Raw genomic sequence first — 27,775 nt, 5'->3', positions numbered from 1 at the left:
GACAAGATCAGACCTGCATTGATTTTAAAGTGAGAAATATACCCAGAAGATGGGGTTCTTCTTTGAGTGGGTGAAGACATGTATTACATTCATGTGTTCATGTCCAGTGCACTGAAGCCAGAGAACTTTGCTTAGCAGTACCCATTGGAGCAGCACTCATGCCCTCTGTCCCTTGTAGCCCCTTCCCAAGCTATATAAGGGTGATGTTGCCCTGACCCCTGTCAGTTCCTTCTCTCCACCTGTGGCTTGAGTCAGAGTGGTGTCTCACTTCATGTTCTTCATCACTTTGTGTTTGGTACTGATACCCGCTTCAGTACCGCATGTGTGTGTGATACATTTACCTCTACTCAAAGTGCCTTTGACTGTACCATCATCAGTGCCAGTTAGGCTGGTGTGTTAGACTGCAGATGAGTCAGGCTGTTTATTGGCTCCCTCTAGAGTAGCTCGTCCATTACTGACAGACAGCTTGGAAGGAACTTCAGGATTGAGTGCAGAAATGCCTTCCTCTCCTTTGCCTTTGCAGTACCACTCAGAGACTTTCAAGACCTCCTGGGATCACCATTGGTACTGGGATTGGTTCCACTCCCGCAGTAGGGACAAAGCTTCCAGGCCTATCTCCTACTCGTCACTAATGTTGTATCCCTATCCACGGTAGCCTCCTAGGAATCTGTGGGTGGTTCTTCGTTCAGCGAGGTCCTGATCGTCGGCTCAGTCCAGGAGTAGATCACTTGTTCCTCAGATGGTCTCTCCAGGTGAGCCACCTGTGCTACAGCCACAGACTAAGGGGGCTTCCTCTGACCTGATGCAACCTGATCCGTTGATTCAGTCAAATGTATTACCACAAGAGATTCCAGTAGTTCCACTTCCCTCTTCTACATTTTCACCAGATGATGCTACAGTGCCTAAATCCGCTGTACTGGAGGATTTTAAATCTTATCAAGCTCTCCTGAGATTAACGGCATCGTCCTTGGGTATTCAGGCTGAGTTTGTTCAGGAGAACGCCCATAAATTAGTGGATATTCTTCAATCCTCAGCTCCTGAGAGAGTCACTCTTCCTATGAATGAAGTGATATTGGAGCTTGCCATATCTCTGTGTAGACCTCAGCATCTATAACACCCATGGCTAAGCATACTAATAAGAGATATTGTGTTTCAAGGTTTCAAGTATTTTTTTTCTCTCATCCACCCTCTAATTCCCTGGTTGTGACTGAGGCAAATGAGAGGGTATGGGAGTGGAGATATAAATTTACACCTAAAGACAAAGAGTCTAAAAGGTTAGATTTGATGGGGAGAAAAGTGTTTTCAACCTCCTTATTGCAAATGTGAATTGCCAACCAGCAAGCGTGATTGTCTAAATATGACTTTGCAAACTGGGATGCCAAGTTACCAGAATTCTTCATGGAAGAGTTTAAGGCATTTATTATAGAGGGCTGTTTGGTGGCCAAGACATCTGCACAGTCAGCACTGGATATAGCAGATATTCCGTGCAGATATGTGGCTTCAGCTATGATGATGAGAATGGCCTCATGGCTACAGATCTCTGGCCTAGCTCCTGAAGCTCCACAGACCATAAAGGACTTACCATTTGATGGTCAGTTTTTGTTTTCTGAGAGAACTGATGAGACTTTACATTCTTTTAAGGACTCTTGAGCTACTTTACAGTCTTCTGGGGGTTTCTATCTACACCACAAAGGGATGTCATTTTGTAGGTCAGCAATAACACTAGCAATGTCGCGCTGAGTGAAACATTCACCAGTCATCCTACTCTGCTAGGCTGCAAGACTTCCCCAGAAAAGGACATCATAGAGGAGAAGATCTTCTGAATCTAGTGTTAGCCAACCAACCTATCCTCCACCATCTTCAGGGGGGCAGCCTGTTTGATTTTGTGATCAAAAGCAGCACACACATTGAGGATCTCCCACATCTCTTCATCTGCTTCCTGAGCTGCTGACACAGCACCATGGTCAGGTTGTTCATGCAGTGCTGAGCAGTCCACACCTCACGGCATAGATGGTACATGGCTCGATGCGTAGGTAGGGCAATGCTTGGAAGCAGTTCAGAGGATCCTGCTTAATAGTAGAAAACCACCTACTTATTTGGTTTGGTCAAGATCTAAGGGAATTCAATCCATGCCAGCTTGTGTTCAGGACATTTTGGAGAGCCTGTTATATTTGAAGTCCTTGGGTCTAGGTCTTAGCTCACTGAGGGTTCATTTGGTGGCAAATCTCAACATTCCATCCTCTGATCCAAGGAAAGTCGATTTTCTCAAACTCCATGGTAGTCAGATTGCTGAAAGATATTGTCCACCTGTTGCCACTTGTGAAGGAAATGGTCCCATTCTGGGACATTAATACTATGCTGGCTGCCCTCATGGATCCTCTGATTGAGCCGATAGCAACCTGCGTGTTGTCTCTCCTCTTGTGGCTATAACATCCATAATAAGAGTCGGCGAATTACAAGCCTTAATGGAAGAACCTCCGTATAATCAATTCTTCAGAGACAAAGTTTCCTTAAGACCAGAGCCAAAGATTTTGTCCATGGTGGTTTCAGTTTTACCTTAACCAAGTTATTTACTTGCCTATATTCTTTCCGAAGCCACACTCAAATGCAAATGAGCAGCATATCCAGATGTTAGATGTGAGGCTGTGCTTGACGTTGTATTTGGAAAGAACTAAACTATTTCATTCCACACCTTGACTTTTTGTCAAACGAAAGGTCAGCTGGTCTCCACACAGAGGTGGGTAACTTACGGGCTCACTCAATGAGAGCCCAACAGACATCTATCTCATTTCTCAGCAATGTTTCAGTATTGTACGTTTGCAGGGCTGCTACATGGTCTTCCATGAATATTTTTATCAAGTGTGCTATTACCATGACATCTAGGTCAGATGCAAGCTTTGGGATGGCAGTTCTGCAGTCACTGTTTAAGTAGACGCTGAGTCCCATGTCTTACAAGTACTGCTTGAGAGTCACCTGAGTGAAATACATGTCTGTAACCACTTGAAGAAAAGATGGTTTCTGACCTGCATTGTACCTGTCGTTCTTTGAGATGTGGGTGAAGACGTGTATATTTCACCACGTATCCTCCATGCCCACTGCATCACAGTCTCCAGCCTTGGCTTTGAGTGTGAAGGAACTGAGCCCAGTCAGGGTGGCGCTGCTGTTAGATAGCCTGGGCAGGGGCTACTTGGGTCAGAAGCTGCCAGTACAGGTACTGCCCGTACAGGTACTGCTAAGCAAAGTTCTCTGGCTTCAGTGCGCTGGGCACGCACACACCTGAGTGGAATACCTATCTGCACGCCCATCTCGAAGAACAACAATAACAATACAGGTAAGTAACCGTCTTGTTTGGGTGGATGGTGTCAGATGTATTTTTCTGTTCTGAATAACTGACTAACAATTATGTTTAAAATAACTATTACTATTTGATATTCTATCAGTTATATCTAGTTTCTTTACATATAGCTGTAAGTAAATGCATTTTTAAATTATAAAGAGTGATTTACATAAATATTTATCTTGTGGGTGTATCTATAAAGCCCCATTTCATCACATATCTTAAGCCTGTGCTTAACTATAAGCATGTGAGTACAGTAATTCCTTTAAAGACTATGGAGTTACTTGTGCACTAAGGGTATGTCTACACCCAGCCGCTAATTCGGCGGCTGGCAATCGAAGTTCTGGGTTCGACTTATCGCGTCTTGTCTGGACGCAATAAGTCAAACCAGGAAGTGCTCGCCGTCGACTGCGGTACTCCAGCTAGACGAGAGGAGTACCGCGGAGTCGACGGGGGAGCCTGCCTGCCGCGTGTGGACCGAGGTAAGTTCGAACTAAGGTACTTCGAACTTCAGCTATGTTATTCACGTAGCTGAAGTTGCGTACCTTAGTTCGATTTGGGGGTTTAGTGTAGACCAAGCCTTAGATTTAAGCACGTGTTTAAGTGCTTTGCTGGTTCTGGGCCTCAATTTCTGTTCTGTTCAGATCCTTAAACAGTGCCTATCACCTTGTACCAATAATTACCTTACAGAGCTAGCAAAGATTACAACAGTTTACCATGTTCTTAAAGTAGGAAGTACCTGTGGTGACCCTGCGGTCACACTTAGCAAATAGTGACTTTTTAATATCTTCTGCAGTATTTTCCTATATAGTCAGTTAAAGAAGGTTATTAATCTTACACCTCAGCTAGGCAATAACTTTGTGTTCCCCTGGAAACCTCATGGAGCTGCATGTTCCATGCCAGGGGGCCAAATCCCCTAACTTCCACTGCTGGACTTAGGGTGGGAGGGAAGCTTCTGCTCCCTCCCTGATCCTCAGCTTGGCCAGGAGCTGAATGGCCCTGATGTAATTTAGAGTAGCCTAAGAACTGCTGTAAGTTACGCTGGCTCCTTTGACTTGGACTGCCAGAGGATATTACACTCTGGTTTCACTCCTAGACTGCTTAGTAACATCCCCTGTGCCACATGGGGATTCTCCCTATGTTAGGGGAGTCCATAATTACTCTGCATTCCCATTATGCCACTGGAGAAGCACAGAAGGGATGGAGTGAGGGGCCAGGAGTGTTTGGGAAAATTTGTTGGAATGAACTGGATCACTAAACAAAAAGGCAGTGAGGGCAAGAGAGAACAGGTGATACAGCTATTAACCAGAACTTCAAACTTCTTTTCTAGTGATGTTGTGCGACTGGAGAAACCTGAGCTTGAGGAACAAAGAACCCAGCTCATTGTGAGAATCAATGCTGATAAAAATCAGTTGAAAGCTATTGAAGACAAAATTCTAAAAATGTTGTTTACTTCTGAGGGAAACATCCTAGACAAAGAAGAACTCATCAACACACTCCAGGAATCAAAGGCAGGAGACACTTTTACAATACCTTGTTTTAATTAAAAATAAGTGATATATCTAGGGCTGTATGAAATGTTACACAGGGAAAGAATTCTCAGATTTATGTTTCTCCTTTATACATTAACTTTTACAGATCCACAGTTCTAAAATAATAGGCCAAGCTTTCAAAACCCAGACCCATGTAATGCAGTTAGTCTGACTTAGGGGTCATGTGTCCCAATATAAAACCATTTGAAAAATCTAAATGAATTATATCCAGTAGTTTCCTATCTGTTGTTTTCGTTAATATTTTAATATTGTAGATTAGCATGTTAATATTGTAGGTTAGCTAGGTAATATTTAACCCTACAAAATTCATGCTTGTTTATTACTATCATAAAAATATTCTGCTAATGTGGTTGCCATTTAGCTTCATCAGCACATATACTAAAATTGGAACGATACAGAGAAGATTAGCATGGCCCCTGCGCAAGGATGACATGCAAATTCGTAAAGCGTTCCATATTGGGGGGGGAGGGAGGGATAGCTCAGTGTTTTGAGCATTGGCCTGCTAAACCCAGGGTTGAGAGTTCAGTCCTTGAGGGGGCCATTTAGGGATCTGGGGCAAAAATCTGTCTGGGGATTGGTCCTGCTTTGAGCAGGGGGTTGGACTAGATGACCTCCGGAGGTCCCTTCCACCCCTGATATTCTATGATTAAAAAGTACCATACTGTGTATGAGATACCACAATGCTAGTAATACCTCACAACTCCCCTTACCACTTACAATAGGGAATAGCTGTTAACTGTGTGGAATCTGTTGGCAAATGGTAACTTTATTGGTTGTCACTCTAAGTATATTTGGCTAGAGATCTTTTCTTTATGAAAAAATAGTTTTCTTATTTAAAGAATTCATGTGCGATAATTATGTAGCGGTTTCACTTTGCTTATCAAGGCTAGGTTCAGCTACACTTGTTCATATTGAATTGTATCTTACTCCACAAGTAATCCCACTGAAGTAAATGGGACTCTGCCTAATTGCTCCCCAATGTGAATAAGGACTATGCAGTCTTACCAAATGGGACTGTTTGCAAAGTAAGATTCTACTCGGTGTGAAAGCCGCAGTAAAGATCTAGCTGTGAATTGTAGAATTCCTTAGGTTGGCCTCGTTCTCAATGGACAAAAGTCTGCTTTACAAAAACCACAGTCCCAGTTGGTCAAAGCTGGCCCTCTAGTTGGTGGTCTGAGCCACATATTGAGCACGCCATGAAGAATGAACTACCATTTCACTCCGAAAGATGGTCCTTTCGAGTCAGGCCTGAGACACACCAGGTGGGTAGTGTGGGGAAGCTCACACTGCTGTTACCCTTGTAGTATCAGCACAGTGCATCATTTGGGTTAGGAAAAATGTAACCTATCATTCTAAAGTCTTTCTGGCTGATTTTGGCCCATAACATTCACATTCTCAAAAGTGTAATAAATTAAACTAAAAGCCGGAAAATCAGACCCATCTGTTATACATTTATTTGCATGTAGAGTTTTGGAATAGTCATCTACATTTCGGGGCAGAGCTTCAGATGGAGTAAATTGGCATAGCTTCATTGAGGCTTAGGAGCCGGCCCATAATTTCCAGCAGAGCGTAGGCCACCATTCTAGCATGATGTTAAGCAAACCTCTTTTTCCCATTCTCTCCAGCTCTCCAGCACTGAGGCTGATAAGTTGCTTGCTTTGTGTATGGTTATATTCTTCAATTAATTATTTGGTAAACATTCTAAATATATTTTCCTCTTTCTTTTTTTCCCTTGTCATAATTTTTCATGATCTTCTGGGATACTGCCTCTGCTAAAAACCTACCAGTTATTCTTGGAGATGTAAACTGGTGTTGTTGACTAATGACATTGTCAATATAAGTTACAAAATGCAGCATAATACATTGATTTGCATAAATGGTTGGCATTTCATTTTAAATTATCAAAGGAACGAATATTCTCTTCTAAAAGTATCCAATAGCTAAGACATAACCAAACCTGGATCTTGAGGTTCTGGTTTGTGACAGACAAAAGTTCTTTGTAGCTCTTGGAATAGAAGAATGCCTCCCTCAGCATGAGATGGCGCTTACATGTCTTTGGCGAGTGATGCATAAAATTACACCAGTGCCACCAACATCAAATGAGGAGCTTGCTCCTTGTGCTCCAAGCTTTCTCTCTCATGAAATGTTTTCTAAAATGCTATTAAAACTTGTTTCTTTTAGGTTACATCTGGTGCCATTAAAACAAGGCTAAAAGAAGCAGAATCTACTGAAGAGAAGATAAACACTGCTCGTGAAAAATACCGCCCTGTTGCTACTCGAGGGTCTGTCATGTACTTTGTAATTGCAAGTCTGTCAGAGATTGATCCCATGTATCAGTTTTCCTTAAAATATTTTAAGCAGGTTAGTTTCATTTTTCTTTGAAGTAAATAGCATTTAGTATATGAATAGAAATAGTTATATATAACAGGCAGCAAAATTTAAGCCTTTTAAGAAGTGTTTTTTCATTACACCAAAAAAGAATTCATTCTGTTTCTAATGTTATGATACATTTGGAAAATTAGTAATGTTATAAAATTTCCAAATATGATTCTAAGTACTGTTTCCAAATTTAGACATACATTTAGGTGTCTAGAGATAAGTTGTCTGATTTTCAAAATTGCAGAACACCCAGAGACTCTACTAAAGTCAAGAAATTTAACATGATGATCAGCACCTCTTAAAATCACTGTTGTTTAGGTGCCTGAATTTAAATAACCGAGTTTTATAATATTTAATGTAAGCGATTTTGCCAGCGTCTCACAAGAAGTCTGCACCATGAAGAGTACCTGACTCTTCAAACTTAGCTTATTTTTCTAGTTCAGTGGTTCTGAAATTTTGGTCCATGGAATGGTGGTGCTTGTTAGAGCATTTCCCTGTAGACCACAGAGCTTTCTATGTCACAATGGTGAATAATCTCTATCAGACAAAACAAGAGGATGTAAGCCACAACCATCATATTAAAGCGAGTTTATTTTCTCATCTTATCTTCTTACTGTTCTCTTAATATTACTTCTTGAAAATTCCATGCACTATAGTGGTTGCAGAAAAAAATGGGAATCATTACTGAGAGGTTGGGAGGAGACATGCTCCACGTATGAGAGGATCTCTCACTTAAGAAGTATTGTACAGTATGACATAGTTTGAGAATCATTGTTCTAGTGCAAGTTTCAGAGTAACAGCCGTGTTAGTCTGTATCCGCAAAAAGAAGAACAGGAGTACTTGTGGCACCTTAGAGACTAACAAATTTATTAGAGCATAAGCTTTCGTGGACTACAGCCCACTTGCATCCGAAGAAGTGGGCTGTAGTCCACGAAAGCTTATGCTCTAATAAATTTGTTAGTCTCTAAGGTGCCACAAGTACTCCTGTTCTTCTTTTTGTTCTAGTGCAGTGAATTAATCTAGAAGTGTGCTGTTATTAACAGTTAGAAATTAGCTCATCAAAACTGTTTGTTTTTTTCTTGCAGTTATTTAATACAACTATTGAGACTTCTGAAAAGAATAAGAATCTGCAGCAGCGCCTGGCAATACTGCTTAGCCAGACCCTCTATGCAACTTATACCAATGTTTCCCGCGGCCTTTTTGAACAACACAAGCTCATCTACAGCTTTATGCTGTGCATTGAGATCATGCGGCAGAGAGAAGAACTTACCGATACAGAATGGAATTTTTTCCTCCGGGGTTCTGCTGGCTTAGATAAGGTGCACTTGGGGTAGATTGATGATAAACAAAATAGTAAATGATTATATATTTTTGGTTTTGCAAAGCGATTTGTAGATAGTGAAAGGAGGTTGGTGTCTACTTTTGTCTTTACAATAGTGACTTTGGTGACTTCTAATTATGATTTTCCATCATGTGATATGATACATTTTGAGGCATGAAACATTTGAACAGTTATTTTAGATATTTGTTACTTATTGGTTCCAATCAAAGAAAGCATCATTATTCAGGACAGCATTTAAACATATACTTAATTTTAAGCATGTCAATGGGACTTAAACACATACTTAAAGTTGACCATCTGCTTAAGTGATGTTCTGAATAGGAATGAATTTAAGATCATGCTTAAATGCTTTTCTGAATTGGGGCCACTATTAATAAACTTGTTTCTTGTGCAACTTTCACATTTTGACTATTAAAAATAGTCATATATTTGTTGAGCTTTTATTTACCACCTTCTTCTTTCATATTTTCACTGATCCTTTCATCTTTCCAACAGCAACGCCCTGCTAAGCCCGATGTTCCATGGCTCGAAGACACCACCTGGTTTATGTGTTGTGACTTAGAGGAAACACTCCCGTGTTTTCAAGGAATTCAGAATGACATACTGTCCACACACATTTTCATTAAATTAGGTAACACGATAAATAAGAACGTGGATTGGAAAAGCCATTTTGCGTCTACCAAACCTGTGCTTCAAGGAGGGTTTTCTGCACTGATTCTACTTATATTTTAACAAACCTGTTTTTGAACAGCTTCAGAAACGGTAACTCAGCCACTGCAGCAAGCAGTTTATTCCAAGCCTTAAGACGTTTATGTGTACGATGCACTTTTCCATTTTCCCTTTGACATGACGACTCCTTTTCCCGTTACTCTCATTTACACTCTCTGCTGGGGGACTTGGCAGCGACCTTCTTTCAACAGGCTGGAGCGCCCCACATTGGAAGAGTGGGGACAGCAGCAGGGGAGGCCCCCTATCTCTGCCCCACAAGGGGCAGTAGGGGTCCTCCTGACTACTTGGGAGAAGAGGGCAACAGTATGATCCCTTCTCTCAGAACCAACAGTGCCCCCTTCTTTCTCCCAGTGATGCAGAGGTAATAGCCAGGAGGCCCCCCAGTAGTCTACCCCAAAAGCCGAAAAGTATCTGCTTTATTGGAAGAGTGGGCTGGTCCTGCTGCACTACTCTCCTCCCACACACACAATTTTCTGCAGCAGTGATGTTGATCCAGCCCCCCAAATCCGTGATACTGCAGGAAAAACCTGATTAAGATGAATGGGGCAGCTTACCCCCTCAGAGCTATTGTTTTAGGCTCTCTGCAAGCTCTGGCAGACATCTCAGTTACTCTTGGGTCACCTTTTCAAGCTTTTTTTTTTTTTTTTTTTTGAAACCATGAGAGATAGAAAGCCACTTACAAAAAATTGAAGCTCAGATTCTGCCATAATTATGTGACGGCAGGAGCCTAGCATGCCTATGCCTTAATCCAACATTGTCTGTCCCCAAAATAGAATCCTACAGCTGGTCACACAGTCACCATGATTGCATGCAAAGAGCCAGTTAGGCCTTTAACTCATGTACAAAAGAGAGCCTTTGCCTTTTTGAAAATTTGCTCTTACATATCATCGTATCATTGTGAACGGTTTGTGCTTGGCAAATTCTAAATTTAAGACACTGCTAATGACCACGTCATTTGTAGGGTGCCTTGAAATTCGTGTCAACCCAGAAACGTCGGAAACGTATGATTCTGAACCCGCCCCTTCTGCAGAGCAAACTGAAGAAGAAAAAAAGGAAGGCACAACGAAAGCTTCCTGGGACACAAGACTGAGCATGTTTCAGAAATTAATTATTGTGAAAAGCTTTATGGAAGAAAAGGTAAAATCCAATTGTACAGAAATTTACATCCACACCAAAGCTACAAGAATTTGCAAAATTGTGTCATTTGGATGTTGGCTTGAAGAGGGGATGATACAGAGATGGACCTTCCCAATGGAAGCTTGGATCTGTATGGAGAAGAGGGCTAGACTGGTCTACGCCTTCCCTAGCTTCTTTGGGACTTTGTGAATCTGCCGCAAGTGCGATGTCTGTACTCTTCCAAGTAGAGGGACTGAGATTTGTGACTGGCCCATGGGTGGCAGGATGGAGAGGGTCCTTGTACCAGTCACAATCTCTCCCTTCGTAATTAATTTATATTTACTATGGGTCTGCTGCAAAGTCTGTGAATTTAAGAGTGCAGTGGGAAGTTTGACTTCATAGGGGCTACTCACATGCCTCTGTGGATCATGGCCAGTTCTAGTTTGCCAATTCTTATGATCTTATCCAAACTTTTTGGATGTTGAATCAAACTTTTTGAAATGCCCCTAGTACTAACTGAGGCGTGTTTGAGTTAACAGAATGCAGTGAATGTTTTCTGTTTATGGGTTTCGGGAGGTGGTTGCTTGAAGGGATCGTAATGATTTTGAACTTGGAGGATTGATGATTTTCACCACTGATTAAATTAGTCTTTGTTATTTGTATTTGCCCCAGTGAAGACTGGGCCTGATGGTACTGTACAAAGACATACAAAGATACAGTCCTGGCCTGGAAGGGTTATACAGTCGAATGTAAATACTGTTCTCTGGGCCTCTTTCTGTTCGTAAATTGGTATGTTTTCATATTTTCAGGTGGTCTCTGCACTTACTGAGTTTGTAATAGAGAACCTTGGAAAACAATTCATAGAGAATCCCCCAGTTGACTTGGGAACTCTTTATCAAGACATGTCCTCTTCAACGCCTCTGGTGTTTATCCTAAGCACAGGCTCTGACCCCATGGGAGCTTTCCAGAGGTTCGCAAAAGAGCGAGGATATTCAGAACGGTACAAAGTACATAGTTTTTTTAGACATGGTATTCAGCTGGGATGTTCAAAGGACCCCAAGGAGTTTAAGGAAACTGGGTATCAGGTATCAAAGAACCCTAAGGATTTTAAGGGAACCCGCGTACCTAATTCCTCTAGTCTTCTTTGAAAATTCCACCCTCTTATGCTTGTACATTTATTCCATTGAGTTATACTGTAACATGTACTGTCTGTGGGTGAAATGCGGGCCCCACTGACTTTTACCATTGACTTTAGTGGGCTCAGGATTTCACTCTCTCTATACATTAATGTATGTTAAAATATGTTATTTTAGTTCTCCTCCAAACTATATACTATAGCTATGTTTCAGAGATCTCTATATTTGTAATAATAGCCAAAGCTGTCGAATCAGACTCCTAAAACCATATTAGGCACCGAAATTACATTGGTACAGTTTTCAGAGATTATGAGCACTTTCAGCTCCCACAGACTTCAGTGGATTTGTAGGTGCCCAGCACCTCTGAAAATTAGGCCACTTTTATTTGGGGTCTAAATATGTATTGAGAAGCCTAAATTTCAGCACCCAAGTTAGGAAATTTTGGCCACTATCTTTAAAAGCTACAAATCCTAAAAAACCTACCATTTCAAAACTCACTATATGTTCAGATATTTGCATCACGAACGTTGACAAAATTTTCTCTGTTTCAGGGTACGGTCAATTTCACTCGGGCAAGGGCAAGGACCTATTGCAGAAAAGCTGATAAAGGATGCAATGAAAACAGGAAATTGGGTTTTTCTGCAAAACTGTCATCTAGCAGTTTCATGGATGTTAGCTATGGAGGAGCTTATAAAAAGCTTTACCGAGCCAAGTATGTCATTTTCCTTCTACAATACAATCTGCTTCCCTGAAGGTAGTGCCAAATCAGAAGTGTGCTTTTGCCTTGTCTTGCCGATGAGAAGGGAAAGAGCCAAAGAAAAGGTCGTCTGTAGGATTAAGAAATTGCTCATCCTGTTAGAGAGTATTACCCTTATTCTATGCGCTGTAGTGCTCATTTGTTTATTAGCTTCATTTGCTTGTTTATAGGCGTTCACTATTGTATCTGTTCACCTCACGTGTATTAAAGAATATATTCACATTAATGAATTTATCCTCAGAATGCCAACAGCCTGTAAGACAGGGAAATATTATCCCTATTGTGACAGACCCAGACCAGTGGGGTACAGGAGTCTGGTAGAGGGCAAATATACTGGTCACTGGATGAGTAGTTTTCTGTTCCCTGAGTGACCAGAGCAGGGGCTGCACTAGAGTAATCGGGAACCTGCTAGAACCAGTTAAGGCAGGCAGGCTAATTAGGACACCTGGAGCCAATTAAGAAGAAGCTGCTATAATCAATTAAGGCAGGCTAATCAGGGCACCTGGGTTTTAAAAAGGAGCTCACTTCAGTTTGTGGTGGGAGAGTGAGGAGCTGGGAGCAAGAGGCGCAAGGAGCTGAGAGTGAGAGGGTGTGCTGCTGGAGGACTGAGGAGCACAAGCATTATCAGACACCAGGAGGAAGGTCCTGTGGTGAGAATAAGGAAGGTGTTTGGAGGAGGCCATGGGGAAGTAGCCCAGGGAGTTGTAGCTGTCATGCAGCTGTTACAGGAGGCACTATAGACAGCTGCAGTCCACAGACCCCTGGGCGGGAACCCGGAGTAGAGGGCGGGCCCGGGTTCCCCCCAAACCTCCCAATTGACCTGGTCTGTGGGTTCTTCCAGAGGGGAAGGTCTCTGGGCTGTTCCCCAACCCACATGGTGAATCTCTGAGGCAAGAAAATCCATCAATAAGCACAGGACCCACCAAGATAGAGGAGGAACTTTGTCACACTGCTGTCAGGGGTGGGATCTTGGGGTGCACAGCGCAGCGGAAGAAGGAGGGTGATTTAAAAAAAAAACAAAAAACAAAACAACAACAATAACAACAAAACAAACCAAAAAAAAGGGAGAGGGTTTATTTTTTTTCACCACAATGGATGACGTAGTGCGGGCACTGATACAAGCTACAGCGGCCCAGCAGGAGGCTACCCATGTCCAGGCAGCCGCCAAACAGGAGGCAGTGTGGCTGCAGCAAGAGACTAATCGCCTGCTGATGGACCAGGCTAGTCAAGACAGAGCTATGTTGTGGGAACTGGTAAATCAGGTAAAGTCCCTAACAGAACTGAATCACGGCCATGATGGGACGCGGCCCATACGGGCCAGCCATTGGCTGCAGAAAATGACACAGGAGGATGATGTAGAGGCATACCTTCTGGCCTTTGAGAGGACAGCCCTACGGGAGGCCTGGCCTCGAGATCAGTGGTCTGGCATCCTTGCCCCATTCCTGTGTGGGGAGGCCCAGAAGGCCTATCATGATCTGCCTGAAGAGGCTGCGGCAGACTACCCCCAGCTGAAAGCAGAGATCCTGGCCAGATCTGGGGTAACGACAGCAGTGCGGGCCCAGCAGTATCACGGTTGGAGGTATCAGGAAGACAAAACCCCGCGGTCCCAATTGTATGACCTCATCCATCTCGCACGAAAGTGGTTGCAAACAGAGTCCCGGAGTCCGGAAGAGATACTAGCGGTTCTGGTCATCGACCGATACATGAGGGGACTACCACCAGACCTTCATGCCTGGCTAAGCCAGAACGAACCCTCCACCTATGACGAGGTTGTCGCCCTGGTAGAGAGGTGAAGGACAGCGAGGGAGCTGACCCGACTAGTTAAGGAAGTGGCACCCCGGGTTAAACTAGCAGCACCAAGCCCTAAAGTTCGGGTGACTGGGCCACCAGGAGGGCCTAGGTGGAAAAAGAGAGAGGCTGAAGGCCCATCAGAGGTCACAAAGAGTCGGAGCACTGAGGGAGAAGAGGATCGTGATGTTAGACTGCCCAAACCAAGAGACCGGGGAACGCCTAGGGCTCCATACAGATGTTATGCCTGCGGGGAGTGGGGGCACATAGCTGCACAGTGTCCCAATGCTGAGGAGCCTATGCAGTGTAACCTGGGGAACTGGGCAGATCCATGCTCCCTAATGCACCTTGTGGGGGTCTCACTAACCCCACATATGTATACCAGACCAGTGAAACTAAATGGTGTAGGGACCATGGCACTGGTTGATTCGGGGAGTGCTATCACGCTTATGTCAGGGAAGCTCGTGAAGCGTAGTCGGCTGCTGCAGGCTAAACGTACGGGGATAACGTGTCCATGGGACAGTTAGTTACTACCCCACCATCCCAGTAAAAATCAAGATCTAAGGGAACACTACTGAGGTAGCAGCAGGTGTAGTCCCTAAACTCCCATTCCCGGTGCTCATAGGGAGGGACTTCCCAGGGTTTGGAAACTTACTCCCAGTAGGGGGATTGGAGAAAGATGGGGACCCTAAAATTGGTGAGGCATCCACAGCAGACTGTCAACCCCCAATCTTCTCTGAAATATCCCCAGATTTGTTCTCCACTCCCAGACAGGGTAGAAAGACAAAAAGGGAAAGAAAAGCAGTTAAGGCCTTGGGAACCCGAATACTGACCCAAAGCCAGAGGGTCGCTCTCGTAGGCAGGCAGACCCGTGCAGCTGAAAAGGAGGCAACGCAGGAGGGAGAAGCACCTGAGTCTGACCCCCACCCTAATGCTTCTGAACCAGTAGAGGCAACAGAGACTGGGACCCTAGATCTTGGGCAGATTAGCCCCGGGAGAGGATATTTTGGATGGGACCAGGCAGAAGACCCAAGGTATGACAACATTAGGAAGGAGGTGACTGAAATAGATGGGGTCCCTGTGGAAGGAAAAACCCAGGGACCAGGACCCTACTTCATAATGAAGAAGGATCTCTTACTGGTTGCACCAGTACAGGGGCAGAAGGTACAGCAGATCCTAGTACCTCAAAAACACCAGAACGCCGTATTAAGTCTGGCTCATAGTCATCTTTTTGGGGGGCATTTGGGGGTAGAGAAGACCCTGGCACGAGTCCTACGACGGTTCTTCTGGCCCAGAGTACATGAAGAAGTGCGGAGGTACTGTGCCTCCTGCCCGGAGTGTCAGCTGCACAGTCCCCGTCCCCACTTGAGGGCACCTTTAGTACCCCTTCCCATCATAGAGGTCCCCTTCGAGCGAATAGCCATGGACCTAGTGGGACCCCTGGAGAAGACGACTCGGGGCCACCAATATATACTTGTTGTTTTGGACTATGCTACTCGCTACCCAGATGCCGTCCCCCTGCGGAACCACGGCCTCTAAAACTATAGCCAAAGAGCTGGTGGGGATCTTTGCCCGAATGGGGCTACTGAAGGAGATATTAACCGACCAAGGAACCCCATTTATGTCGAAGCTAATGAAGGACCTCTGTACACTGCTCCATATACATACCCTGAGAACTTCAGTCTACCATCCGCAGACTGATGGTTTGGTAGAAAGGTTTAACCAAACCCTCAAGGCTATGATAAGGAAGGTGGTAAGTCAGGACGGGAAGGATTGGGACACCCTACTACCCTACCTTATGTTCGCTATCCGGGAGGTATCACAGTCCTCAACTGGGTTTTCCACCTTCGAGTTATACGGGCGTCACTTCCGTGGCATACTAGATATCGCCAAAGAGATCTGGAAAGAGGGAACCCAATGAGGGGAGAAATATAATAGAGCATGTAATGCAGATGCGAGACCGGATAGCCCGGGTTACCCCTATTGTACGGGAACATTTGGAGAAGGCACAGGTGGCCCAGCGAACCCATTACAATCGCCAGGCAAAAGTGCGACAGTTCCAACCAGGGGATCGGATTATGGTGTTGGTACCCAGAGCAGAAAGCAAGCTTCTGGCCAATGGCAGGGGCCCTATGAGGTGGTTGAACCCGTGGGGGAAGTAACCTACAAGGTGCGGCAGCCAGGACGCAGAAAACAAGAACAGATTTATCACGTTAACCTTCTGAAACCCTGGCATGAACAAGAGGCATGCACAACGGTCCAAAAAGACCTAACCCAGGAAAACAAGCCTTCCAAACAGGTGAGAGTGTCTCCCGATTTAACACCAGACCAGAAGAATGAGGTGTCTGAAATGATCTTCTGGAACCAAGATGTATTCTCGACAAAACCGGGTCGAACAACCGAGACATATCACCACATCGTCACGAACCCTGGGTCACCACATCGTCACGAACCCTGGGGCCAGAGTAACAATGTGGCCCTATCAGGTGCCAGCAGCAAAAAGGGAGGAAATAAAAGCAGAAGTAAAAAAAACGCTGGAGTTGGGGATCATTGAAGAATCCCACAGTCAGTGGTCCAGCCCAATCGTGCTGGTGCCCAAACCTGATGGCACCACAAGATTTTGCAATGACTTCCGGCAACTAAACGAAGTATCCCAATTTGACGCGTACCCCATACCTCGCATAGATGAGCTAGTGGACCGTCTGGGTAATGCCTGGTACTTGACTACCCTAGACTTGACAAAGGGGCACTGGCAGATTCCCCTTGCGGAAGACGCAAAGGAAAAGACTGTGCCCTCTACACCAGAGGGTCTTTTTCAATATACTGTCCTCCCTTTTGGACTACATGGGGCCCCAGCTACCTTCCAGCGCCTCATGGACAAGCTATTACGCCCGCATAACAGTTATGCTGCTGCCTACTTGGACGATGTGGTCATTCATACCCTAGACTGGGAAACCCACCTGGAGAAGGTGGAGGCAGTCCTCGATACCTTCAGGCGAGCTGGCCTTACAGCAAACCCTGCCAAGTGCGCTGTAGGTTTACAGAGGCCAAATATCTTGGCTACATTGTGGGAAAAGGTTTGGTAAAACCCCAAGTGAACAAGTTAGAGGCCATCCAAAATTGGCCCCGACCAAGTGGCAAGAAACAAGTCCGGGCGTTCCTAGGTGTGGTGGGGTATTACCGACGATTTATCCCCCACTTTGCCACAAGGGCAAGCCCCCTGACAGACCTAGTGAAAGCCTGTGGACCTGATCTGGGGAGATGGTCTGACGCAGCAGAGGATGCATTCACAGGCCTACGGACTGCCCTCTGCAGTAACCCCGTACTGATAGCCCCTGATTTCACCAAGTAATTTATCCTGCAGACGGATGCATCGGAAGTAGGGTTGGGGGCCGTTCTATCACAGATGGTCGGGGAGGAGGAACACCCAATTCTATACCTCAGTCGGAAACTCCTTCCCAGGGAACAAAAATATGCAGTAGTGGAGAGAGAATGCCTCGGAGTAAAATGGGCCATGGAAACATTGTGCTACTAAAAGAAGAACAGGAGTACTTGTGGCACCTTAGAGACTAACAAATTTATTAGAGCATAAGCTTTCGTGGACTACAGCCCACTTCTTCGGATGCATATAGAATGGAACATATAATGAGGAGATATATATACACACATACAGAGAGCATAAACAGGTGGGAGTTGTCTTACCAACTCTGAGAGGCCAATTAATTAAGAGAAAAAAAAGAGAAAAAAATTTTTCTCTTAATTAATTGGCCTCTCAGAGTTGGTAAGACAACTCCCACCTGTTTATGCTCTCTGTATGTGTGTATATATATCTCCTCATTATATGTTCCATTCTATATGCATCCGAAGAAGTGGGCTGTAGTCCACGAAAGCTTATGCTCTAATAAATTTGTTAGTCTCTAAGGTGCCACAAGTACTCCTGTTCTTCTTTTTGCGGATACAGACTAACACGGCTGTTACTCTGAAACTTGTCATTGTGCTACTACCTGCTCGGGCGCAGATTTGTCCTCGTGACCGACCATGCCCCTCTTCAATGGATGCAGCAGAACAAGGAGAAGAACACAAGGGTGACCAGATGGTTCTTATCCCTCCAACCTTTCCAGTTCCGTGTGCAACACAGAGCAGGGAGCCGTCATGGCAACGCCGATGGCTTGTCAGGTGTGCACTGTCTGGCGTCCCAAGCTGGCCAACCCCTTGGCGTTGAGCAGGGGGGAGGGATATATGACAGATCCAGACCAGTGGGGTACAGGAGTCTGGTAGAGGGCAAATATACTGGTCACTGGATGAGTAGTTTTCTGTTCCCTGAGTGACCAGAGCAGGGGCTGCACTAGAGTAATCAGGAACCTGCTAGAACCAGTTAAGGCAGGCAGGCTAATTAGGACACCTGGAGCCAATTAGGAAGAAGCTTCTAGAATCAATTAAGGCAGGCTAATCAGGGCACCTGGGTTTTAGAAAGGAGCTCACTTCAGTTTGTGGTGCGAGAGTGAGAGGATGTGCTGCTGGAGGACTGAGGAGCACAAGCATTATCAGACACCAGGAGGAAGGTCCTGTGGTGAGACTAAGGAAGGTGTTTGGAGGAGGCCATGGGGAAGTAGCCCAGGGAGTTGTAGCTGTCATGCAGCTGCTACAGGAGGCACTATAGACAGCTGCAGTCCACAGGGCCCTGGGCTGGAACCTGGAGTAGAGGGCGGGCCCGGGTTCCCCCCAAACCTCCCAATTGACCTGGACTGTGGGTTCTTCCAGAGGGGAAGGTCTCTGGGCTGTTCCCCAACCCACATGGTGAATCTCTGAGGCAAGAAAATCCGCCAATAAGCACAGGACCCACTAAGATAGAGGAGCAACTTTGTCACACTATCCACAGATTGGGAACTGACGCACAGAGATATTTACATATGATTCACCACAATCCTCAGCAATCTACTCCACCCAACACACCAAACTACTTTGCCAAATGTTCACTACTAATGGTGTTTGGAAGCGGGTAGTTAGGTAAAAGGATATGTGCAGACAGGAAGGCTGTGGCGGGGCAGAGTTCAAGTTGTGGTCTGTTGTAGTGACCAGGTGTGTGCTTGTAGGTGATTACCTGTCTGTTACTTGGTCCTGCTAGTGAAGGCAGGGGGCTGGACTCGATGACCTTTCAGGGTCCCTTCCAGCTCTATGAGATAGCTATATCTCCATATATTAGTATATTATTAGTTGGCTTACACTGTCATTTCCTTGCTTTTAGTGGGTTTGTTCCATGTATGTAATATCGGCCGCATCTTTAACTGCTTCACAGTGAAGTTTTTTGTACATTATAAAAATTAAGGTCCGGGTTGCTTCAGCCAACTCCCATGGGAAAACTCCAGCCACTAACCAGAGTCCCTTTTTCCTTGCTAGGCCTTCTCCAACTACATTCACAGACTCACAGGGAGCTGAACTCTTCTCTCTTTGAGAGCTTCCTTCTCCCCAGCCTCCTCAAGTCCTCCGAAAACCAATCCTTCTATAGCAGCAGCTGCAATTGAGCCCAGCTGATCTGCTTTTTCCCTCTCCTTGGCTCCCTATTAACCCTTTCTCTACCGTCGTAATGCACAGTTTGGTTATACTCCTGCACTGTCCCTATAAGTTAATGCTTAGCCAAGCTGTGCATAGTGGGCATAAAGACCATTTAGAAATTCAACTCCCATTGAAGGTCAGTGGAAGTTGGCCACCTGATTTCTTTAGACTCCTTTGACAATTCCAGCCATTTAGTTCTTTTACGATTTCTTTATATGTCAGCACTTCCATCCCCTTAATTATTGTGTTGCTTTTCTCTGTACCCCATTCAGTTTTTCTGTAGCTTTCTATTACTTAGGTGCCTAGAACGGAACCCAGCATTCCAGCTTTGGCAGCAATATAGACACGTACCAAGGAAGTGTTATTTATGACATGATACTTCTGCATATATAGCTCAAAATTACATTAGCATTTCCTGCTGCCATATCCCATTGCAATCTCATAGCTAGCTTTCTGCTATCATCCCTCAATCTCTTTCAGCATTATTGCTTTTCAGGTTTTTCATTCTGAAGTAATATCTGTATTTCTTATTATTTTTCTCCATATGCATTTTCGTCTCGCTTTATCTCCTGACTCCCTGTAGTCCCTACTGTCCAAGCTTTCCATGTTCCTTTTTACTATCTGTTTATGTTCACTGGTGTTTGAAACACTTCCCAAATTATCCCCTGTAATTTAAATATAATGCTGTTTACTCCCTCTTCCAGATCATAAATGAACATTAGGTAGTATATGTAGTTCCAGTACTCCAGTCATTGGAAAGATAGATCTCATGGCAAATTGCTTAAGATTTGTGTATGAATGTTAACAAGTAAACTCTTTCACAGGAGTGTAGTGAATGTACTTATCCTTTTGGTTTTCAGATGTTTCTATTCAGGAGAGCTTTCGACTCTATTTAAGTTCCATGCCTAGTGAAACCTTTCCTGTCACTGTCCTTCAGAACTCTGTCAAGGTAATATATTGGGAAATAACCCTAAGCAAAATGAACAATGCAAGGACGAAATAAATTGTTTACAGAGTATCTCAAAACAAATGTCTAATCTGTAGTTTCTAATTAATCAAAATCCAAAAAGCATATTATACAAGTTGGAATGTTTGTATCTTTTGCTCTTATATTTAGGATGGTCAGACACGTCATTTTCTTAAAAAACACTAAATGGGATCAGCTGACAATCAGCAATCCAACCAGTGCAAACTCAAGGTTTTTATTATTTAAGGTGTCCAAAGTTCTGACGAGCCAAACCGAGTCCAAAATCCATAGTCTCTTCTCCATTGTGTGACCTGTAAATATAACATATTCAGCAATCACCACCAAAACCACGCCATCAGAGGGAGTGTGATATTTCGAGAGAATGCAGAATGAAACAGGAAAGGACCCACCTCTGCCCTGCAGAGCTCTTTATAGACAATTTTGATCCTGCATGCACCAATTCTGTTGCCAAGTGGCTGCAACTTTATCAGCTCTTGTAACTAAGTCCTGTGTCCTCACCCCAATTTTGTGGTTCAAGTGGTCTCTGGTTTCCATCTCAATCTGTCCATTAACCCGCCGGTATATTATTCAGCTTCATTAGCATCCAGCGAAGTCATGCTCCATGCCTTAGACATGCAGAGGGCCTGAAGTTATTATCTATATAGGGCCATATATATCTCCAAGTCCTTCAAACTTTTTGTGGCATATGGGGAATAAGGCCTGGGTTCAGTCCATTGCAGCTTACAGGCTGTCCAAATGGATCAGCGTATGTATACATGATTTTATGACCTGACAGGTGTTCAGACACCTGAGGATATCAGAGCATACTCAACTAGTTCCAGAACAGCTTCTAAAGCATCTTTTTGCACTGTCTTCACCATCAAAATATACAAGGCTTCGCCTTGGAGTTCTAAATGTACTTTGCACAGCATTACTCCCTCAACTCGATCTCTAGAACAAATTTGGTGATAACTTTTATCTCCTCTGACCACCTTCTAAACAATTACTGCTGCTGGCTAATCTGCCAAGGGAGGGGATCTATCTATTCTTCTTCAAGTGCTTGCTCATGTCCATTCCATGTTAGGCGTGTGTGCTTGCCACATGCACCGGTGCCAAAGTTTTTCCCTCTGGTATCTGTAGGGGAGCGGCTCTGGCGCCCTCTGGAGTGGCGCGCATATGCCGCGGTATAAGGTGCACCGCTGCCCCCCATTTCCCCCCCCCCCGTTCCTTCTCACTGCCCGTGATGGTGCTGGAACATACCTTTGCTTCGGCAAACTTTTTCTTCTCTAGAACTGCTCGTTGCGAACTTTCTTTTGTAAATAGTTATAACAATTAGTGTTAGTTCCCTTAGTGTGTTTTAGTTAGTTTATAGTTATCCCAAAAGGGACTTAGGCTCGGGACGGGGCATGCTCCGGTCCCCAGGCTTTAAGAACTGCAACCGCTTTAGGAAGCCTAAGCTGGTCAGTGACCTCCACACCAGTTGTTTAAGGTGTTTGGGGGAATCTCACATCAGTGACAGGTGTCGCATCTGCAGGAACTTTAAGCCTTACACTAAGAAAGAGTGGGACATCCGACTTAAAGCACTCCTTATGGAGTCGGCGCTGGAGCAGGCAAGATCGGACTTCGTGGCTTTGGTGCAGAGCTCCCTGCTGGTGCCGCCATCAGACAGGCGAAATTTCACTTCCACATCTTGTCCCTCCTGGTGCCGCCCACACCGGTGACGTCAGCTCCCAAATCAAGGGGTCAGCCTATCTTTGAACCATTCCTTTGGTCCCTGTCAGTGTGGCTCCACTTGCCACCTCAGGGAGCGTCCTGCCAGTGCTTGCCCACACAGAGCCACTGCGCCGTGGACATAGGGCTGCCTACCAGTTGGAGCCGTCGGTGCCAGTCTCCAGATTCTGGTCCTCGCTCTGCGGGGTTGAAGCGTCGGTTTTCGGTAGTATGGCGTAGACCTATTGAGGCACGCTCAACCCCACGACCCCGGTACTGGGAGCGTCATAGCCACTACCCTTCAGTTAGACGCCACTCCAACAAAAGCCTCCGTCGGGACTCTCAGTACCTGTCACGGGCCGACTGACATAGGTTATCATACCAGTGTTGACGCTCAACATCGCAACATCGATCACGCTCTTGCTCCCGCTCCGTGGATCAGTACCTGTCAGGAAACGTTCAGCATAGACCGCCGGGGTACCATTGGAGATCCGTCGGACACTGGTCACCGGGATCTCGGTGCGGTGCGTGGTCGCCCGCATACAAATCCCACTCAGAGCATGGCAGTGGACACTGCTGGGACTGAGACACCTGGTCAGCCTCGGTACAGTCCCGGTATCTGGAGCAGGGCCCTTCATCCCAGGGCTTGGAGTCAGACTAAGAGCCCCTGCAGGCAGGTCAAAGTCCTCCATTGGCGGCACCGGTCCTTCCGGTGGCACCCACAGGACTGTCGTAGCCTCGGGGTCAATGGCCCATGCGATGGCACCCTTGGAAGCCGTGGGGGTTCCCGCAGCCATCCCAAGGGCATCAGTCGGTGTTAGGAGTCTCCAAAAAACCCTCTGCCATGGTCTCCCGCCCATGGAGATGGAGGCCATGGTGCTTGGGGGAAGAAGGTCCTGCCGAGCAGGTCACAGAGGTGTTGGCACCTGCTGCAGCCACATCCTCTTTCTCATCCCCTGATGAGGCCATCATGAGGCCCCCACCTGTGGTCCCCTGGATGATGCCAAAGCTCATCAGGAGTTTTTGAGGAGAGTAGCCTCGAACTTGGGGCTAGAAACTGAGGAGCTGGAGGAGTTCTCGGACACCTTCAACGTCCTCAGCTCGGCAGCCCCCACTAGAGTCACGCTGCCAGTTCATGAGGGGGTGGCCAAAATTACCAAAGCCCTCTGGCAGACCCCCTCATTGCTACCCCCAATTTCCAAGCGGGCAGAGCGCAAGTACTATGTGCCCCCAAGAGGGTATGAGTACTTCTATACTCACCTTGCCCCGAACTCATTAGTAGTGCCTGCAGTCAACGAGCGGGAAAGGCAGGGACCACCAGGGTGAAGAAGCTGGACTCTTTGGGGAGAAAGGTTTATTTGTCATCAAGCCTACAGCTGAGGGTAGCGAACCATCGGGCCCTCTTGGGCTGTTACGATTTTAATGTTTCCCAGAGGACCCCAGGAAAGAGTTCCAGGCCATCCTGGAAGAGGGGCAGGGAGTGGTGAGGGCGGCACTGCAGGCAGCTTCAGACACAGCTGATTCTGCAGCACGGACCATGGTCTCGGCCATAGTAATGAGGAGGGTGGCGTGGCTGCAGTCCACTCCTCGGGCTTGTCGGTTGGGGTCCAACAGTCCCTCCAGGACCTCCCATTCGGTGGCCAGGCCCTGTTTGCAGAGAAAACAGACGATAAGCTGCACAGGTAAAGGACTCGCGCACCACACTCAAGACCTTGGGCCTGTACACTCCGGGGCAGCAAAGAAAGCGACTTAAGCCACGGCCTCCCCATCAGTAGTGCAGCCAGCCTAGTCAGGAGCCTTACCATAAGAAGGGCAAGGGTTACAAGTGCTGTCAGGGCCAGCAGCCATCTACCTCGACACAGGCTGGTGCTTCCCGCTCCCAGCAGGGGTCAAAGCGGGCATTTTGAGGGTGTGCCCAAGGGCGACATTCCAGCCACTGTCCTCGATCCTGCTCCCCTCCATTTTTCCAGCTGCCTTTCTTTTTTCCTCCCAGCCTGGGCGTCTATAACTTCGGACCGCTAGGTCCTCAAAACTGTGGCGCAGGGTTATGCCCTCCAATTTGTTTCAAACCCCCCATCCCACCCTCCCTCACCACCCCTCTCCAGGGACCCCTCTCATGAGAGTCTACTGCACCAGGAGTACAGGGCCTGCTGCAGGCAGGGGCTGTGGAAGAAGTCCCCCTAGACCTCATGGGCAAGGGGTTCTATTCCCGTTACTTTCTGATCCCAAACCCCAAAGGGGGCCTAAGGCCCATCCTGGACCTGCGACTCCTCAACAAGTTTCTCAAGAGGTTGAAGTTACTCATGGTCTCCCTGCCCTCCATCCCCTCCCTGGATCTAGGAGACTGGTACGCCGCCCTCGACTTGAGGAACGTGTACTTTCATATAGCGATCTTTCAAGGACACAGTCACTTCCTCCGTTTCATGGTGGGATCCGCATACTACCAGTTCGCAGTGCTCCCCTTTGGCCTGGCAATGGCACCGAGGGTGTTCACAAAGTGCATGTCGGTGGTGGCGGCTCACCTCAGGCATCGAGGACCTTCTCTCGCAAGACCACGGTCGCCTCCTGCACTCCAACCTCACCTCCCTCCACCTCACGTGAATGCTGCATGGTTGAACCTGGAGGAGTAAGCCTTCTCCAGGGAGGTGCAGCAGGTCTTTTGGGGAAGTAGAAAACCCACCACTAGAGCAACTTGCCTGGCGAAGTGGACAAGATTGTGCCACTGGTTCTCCCCGACGTGCTCTTCTCTGCAGTCAATCTTGGAATACCTGCTCTTCCTGAAGAATCAGGGTCTGGCCCTCTCTTCTATCAAGGTTCATCTAGCTGCCATCTCGGCTTTTCATCCGCTGATCCAGGGTAGATCGGTGTTCTCGCACGAGATGTCCATCAGGTTCCTGAAAGGCCTCAAAAGGCTCTTCCCTCCCGTTAGGGATCCTGTCCCACAATGGGACCGCAATCTGGTTCTCTCCAGACTCATGGGTCTGCTCTTTGAACCCTTGGGCTTTTGTTCCCTTTCCCACCTATTGTGGAAGGTCGCCTTCCCTGTGGCAGTGACGTAGGCTAGGCGAGTGTGGGAGATTAAAGCCCTAACCTTGGAACCACCATATACGGTCTTCTACAAAGATAAGGTACGGTTGCAACCCATCTGGCCATCCTGACGGAGGTGGTGTCTTCCTTCCATATCACCCAGGACATCTTCCTCCCCATGTTCTGTCTTAAGCTGCACAAGACCAATGAGAGGCGGCAACACTCCCTGGACGTCCAACATGCCTTGGCGTTTTACCTGGAGCATACCAAGCCCTTTCGCAGGTCGACACAGCTTTTCATCACAACAGCGAACAGGATGAAGGGCCTCCTGGGGTCCTCTCAGAGGATCTCCAACTGGATCACTTCCTGCATCTGAACCTGTTATGAGCTGGCGCAGGTCCAACCGCCACCTCTGGTGAAGGACCACTTGACAAGAGCACAAGTGTCCTTGACGGGACATTTGCAGAGCTGCAACGTGGTCTTCGGTTCACACGTTCACAGCACACTATGCCATCACACAGCAGGCCAGAGATGACGTGGGGTTCAGCACAGCTGTTACAGGCTACACGTCCATGAACTCCTACCCGCTTCCGTTGGTACTGCTTGGGGTCACCTAACATGGAATGGACATGAGCAAGCACTCGAAGAAGAAAAGACAGTTACCCTTTTCCATAACTGGTGTACTTTGAGATGTGTTGCTCATGTCCATTCCATGACCCGCCCTCCTTCCCCACTGTTGGAGTTCTGGCAAGAACTCCTTCCCTTTGATAAAACTTTAGGAATGCTCTCCCTTCCCCAGTGGAACGTACATTAAGAAAAAACAGAAAAAATCAGAAAGGTCCCCCACTCTCACCTTCTTTGATGAAGCCAACACATTAATTCTATCATAGTCTGGTCCATTTGATTCTGTTCTATGTAGGTTCTTATATTATATTCATCACCATAGTATGTGAGCACGTTCCAGTAGTTCCGTAAGTAATCTTCATCTAATCCAGACACTCAAGACTGACACTAGCTCCTTACAAATGTAGCCTGGGACAAGAGCAAATGGAATAACCTAGCATGAACTCTGATGTCCCTCCTGATCTTTGTAACCCTAATCCATTTAAATCAAGATACTGACTACTGCTGGCTGGACAGTCTTTCTGCCCAGTAAGACAGCCATCTGCTAAATTAAGATCTGGAAGCTGGAAGCTGTTGTCCAAATAAAGCAGTTAAATTGCAGTAGTGTATACTTCGCATAGTGAGAGCGCTTACTTTAATCACCTTCTTGCTATGTTTATTTATTTATTCTAATTTGTGCCTGCAAATTTTTTCCAATTTCTTTCTGCTCCAAATTTCCTTATTTTCATAACATATCTTTTCATTTCCATATATTTTCTAGGGTAAATAATCAATGTGTTCATTTGGTTAAAATCTAAAGCATAATGTAGAAAATACAATTTACATACAGATAGCCATTCAAGTGATAACTTGACAGCGCTGCATAAAAAAATGGAGAGGAGACTTCTGTATAGAACAAGAACTGGTTATTTTTCCCAATTCAGGTAACCAATGAGCCTCCAAAAGGACTTCGTGCAAACATCAGGCGAGCATTCACAGAGATGACGACTACGTTTTTTGAAGACAATATCCTTGGCATAAATTGGAGGAAAATGATTTTTGGCATTTGCTTCTTCCATGCTATCATTCAGGTATACCTGATGATATTAGTTCAGATAGCAGAGGTATCGAGATTCCATTACAAAATTAGTTCAAGAAGTCTGTTATATTCAGAATATGTCTGATGTAATCATAACTGTAATAGCAGTATTTTGTGCAAACCTTATTTAGCCATTAATTTCCAGAAACTAGAACTGGTAAGTTATATTACTAATTAGGGCTGTCAATTAATCACAGTTAACTCACATGATTAACTCAAAAAAAAATTAATCGCGATAAAAAAAATTAATCGTGATTAATCGCACTTGAAACAATAGAATACCAATCAAAATTTATTAAATATTTTGGATGTTTTTCTACATTTTCAATATTTATTTCAATTACAACACAGAATTCAAAGTGCACAGTGCTCACTTTATATTATTATTTTTATTACAAATATATGCACTGTAGAAATGATAAAAGAAATAGTATTTTTCAGTTCACCTCATACAAGTACTGTAGTGCAATCTCTTTATTGTGAAATTGTAATTTACAAATGCAGATTATTTTTCGTTACATAATGGCACTCAAAAACAAAACAGTATAAAACTTTAGAGCCTACAAGTCCACTCAGTCCTACTTCTTATTCTGCCAGTCGCTAAGACAAACGAGTTTGTTTACATTGACGGGAGATATTGCTGCCTGCTTCTTATTTACAATGTCACCTGAAAGTGAGA

General features: G+C 45.6%; 1 protein-coding gene and 1 non-coding gene across 2 annotated transcripts in view; both read left to right on the top strand.

The window, feature by feature from the left end:
* Positions 1-27,775, top strand: part of DNAH6 (dynein axonemal heavy chain 6) — a 178,265-nt gene that overhangs the window by 121,141 nt on the left and 29,349 nt on the right. Inside the window, exons 56-64 of the mRNA XM_054032513.1 lie at positions 4,668-4,848; positions 7,072-7,251; positions 8,355-8,588; positions 9,107-9,242; positions 10,302-10,477; positions 11,266-11,456; positions 12,144-12,304; positions 20,551-20,639; positions 26,942-27,088. Of these exons, the coding sequence (XP_053888488.1) occupies positions 4,668-4,848; positions 7,072-7,251; positions 8,355-8,588; positions 9,107-9,242; positions 10,302-10,477; positions 11,266-11,456; positions 12,144-12,304; positions 20,551-20,639; positions 26,942-27,088 (1,495 nt within the window). The remainder of the gene's footprint in view (positions 1-4,667; positions 4,849-7,071; positions 7,252-8,354; positions 8,589-9,106; positions 9,243-10,301; positions 10,478-11,265; positions 11,457-12,143; positions 12,305-20,550; positions 20,640-26,941; positions 27,089-27,775) is intronic.
* LOC128839892 (U6 spliceosomal RNA) lies at positions 5,249-5,351 on the top strand. The gene has a single exon (XR_008445548.1). It is a non-coding gene; the product is annotated as a U6 spliceosomal RNA (small nuclear RNA).

This window comes from Malaclemys terrapin, chromosome 6, assembly GCF_027887155.1.
Source record: "Malaclemys terrapin pileata isolate rMalTer1 chromosome 6, rMalTer1.hap1, whole genome shotgun sequence".
NCBI lineage: Eukaryota > Metazoa > Chordata > Testudines > Emydidae > Malaclemys > Malaclemys terrapin.
The sequence above is the reverse complement of the archived record's forward strand: the minus strand, read 5'-3'. Positions and strand labels throughout refer to the sequence as shown.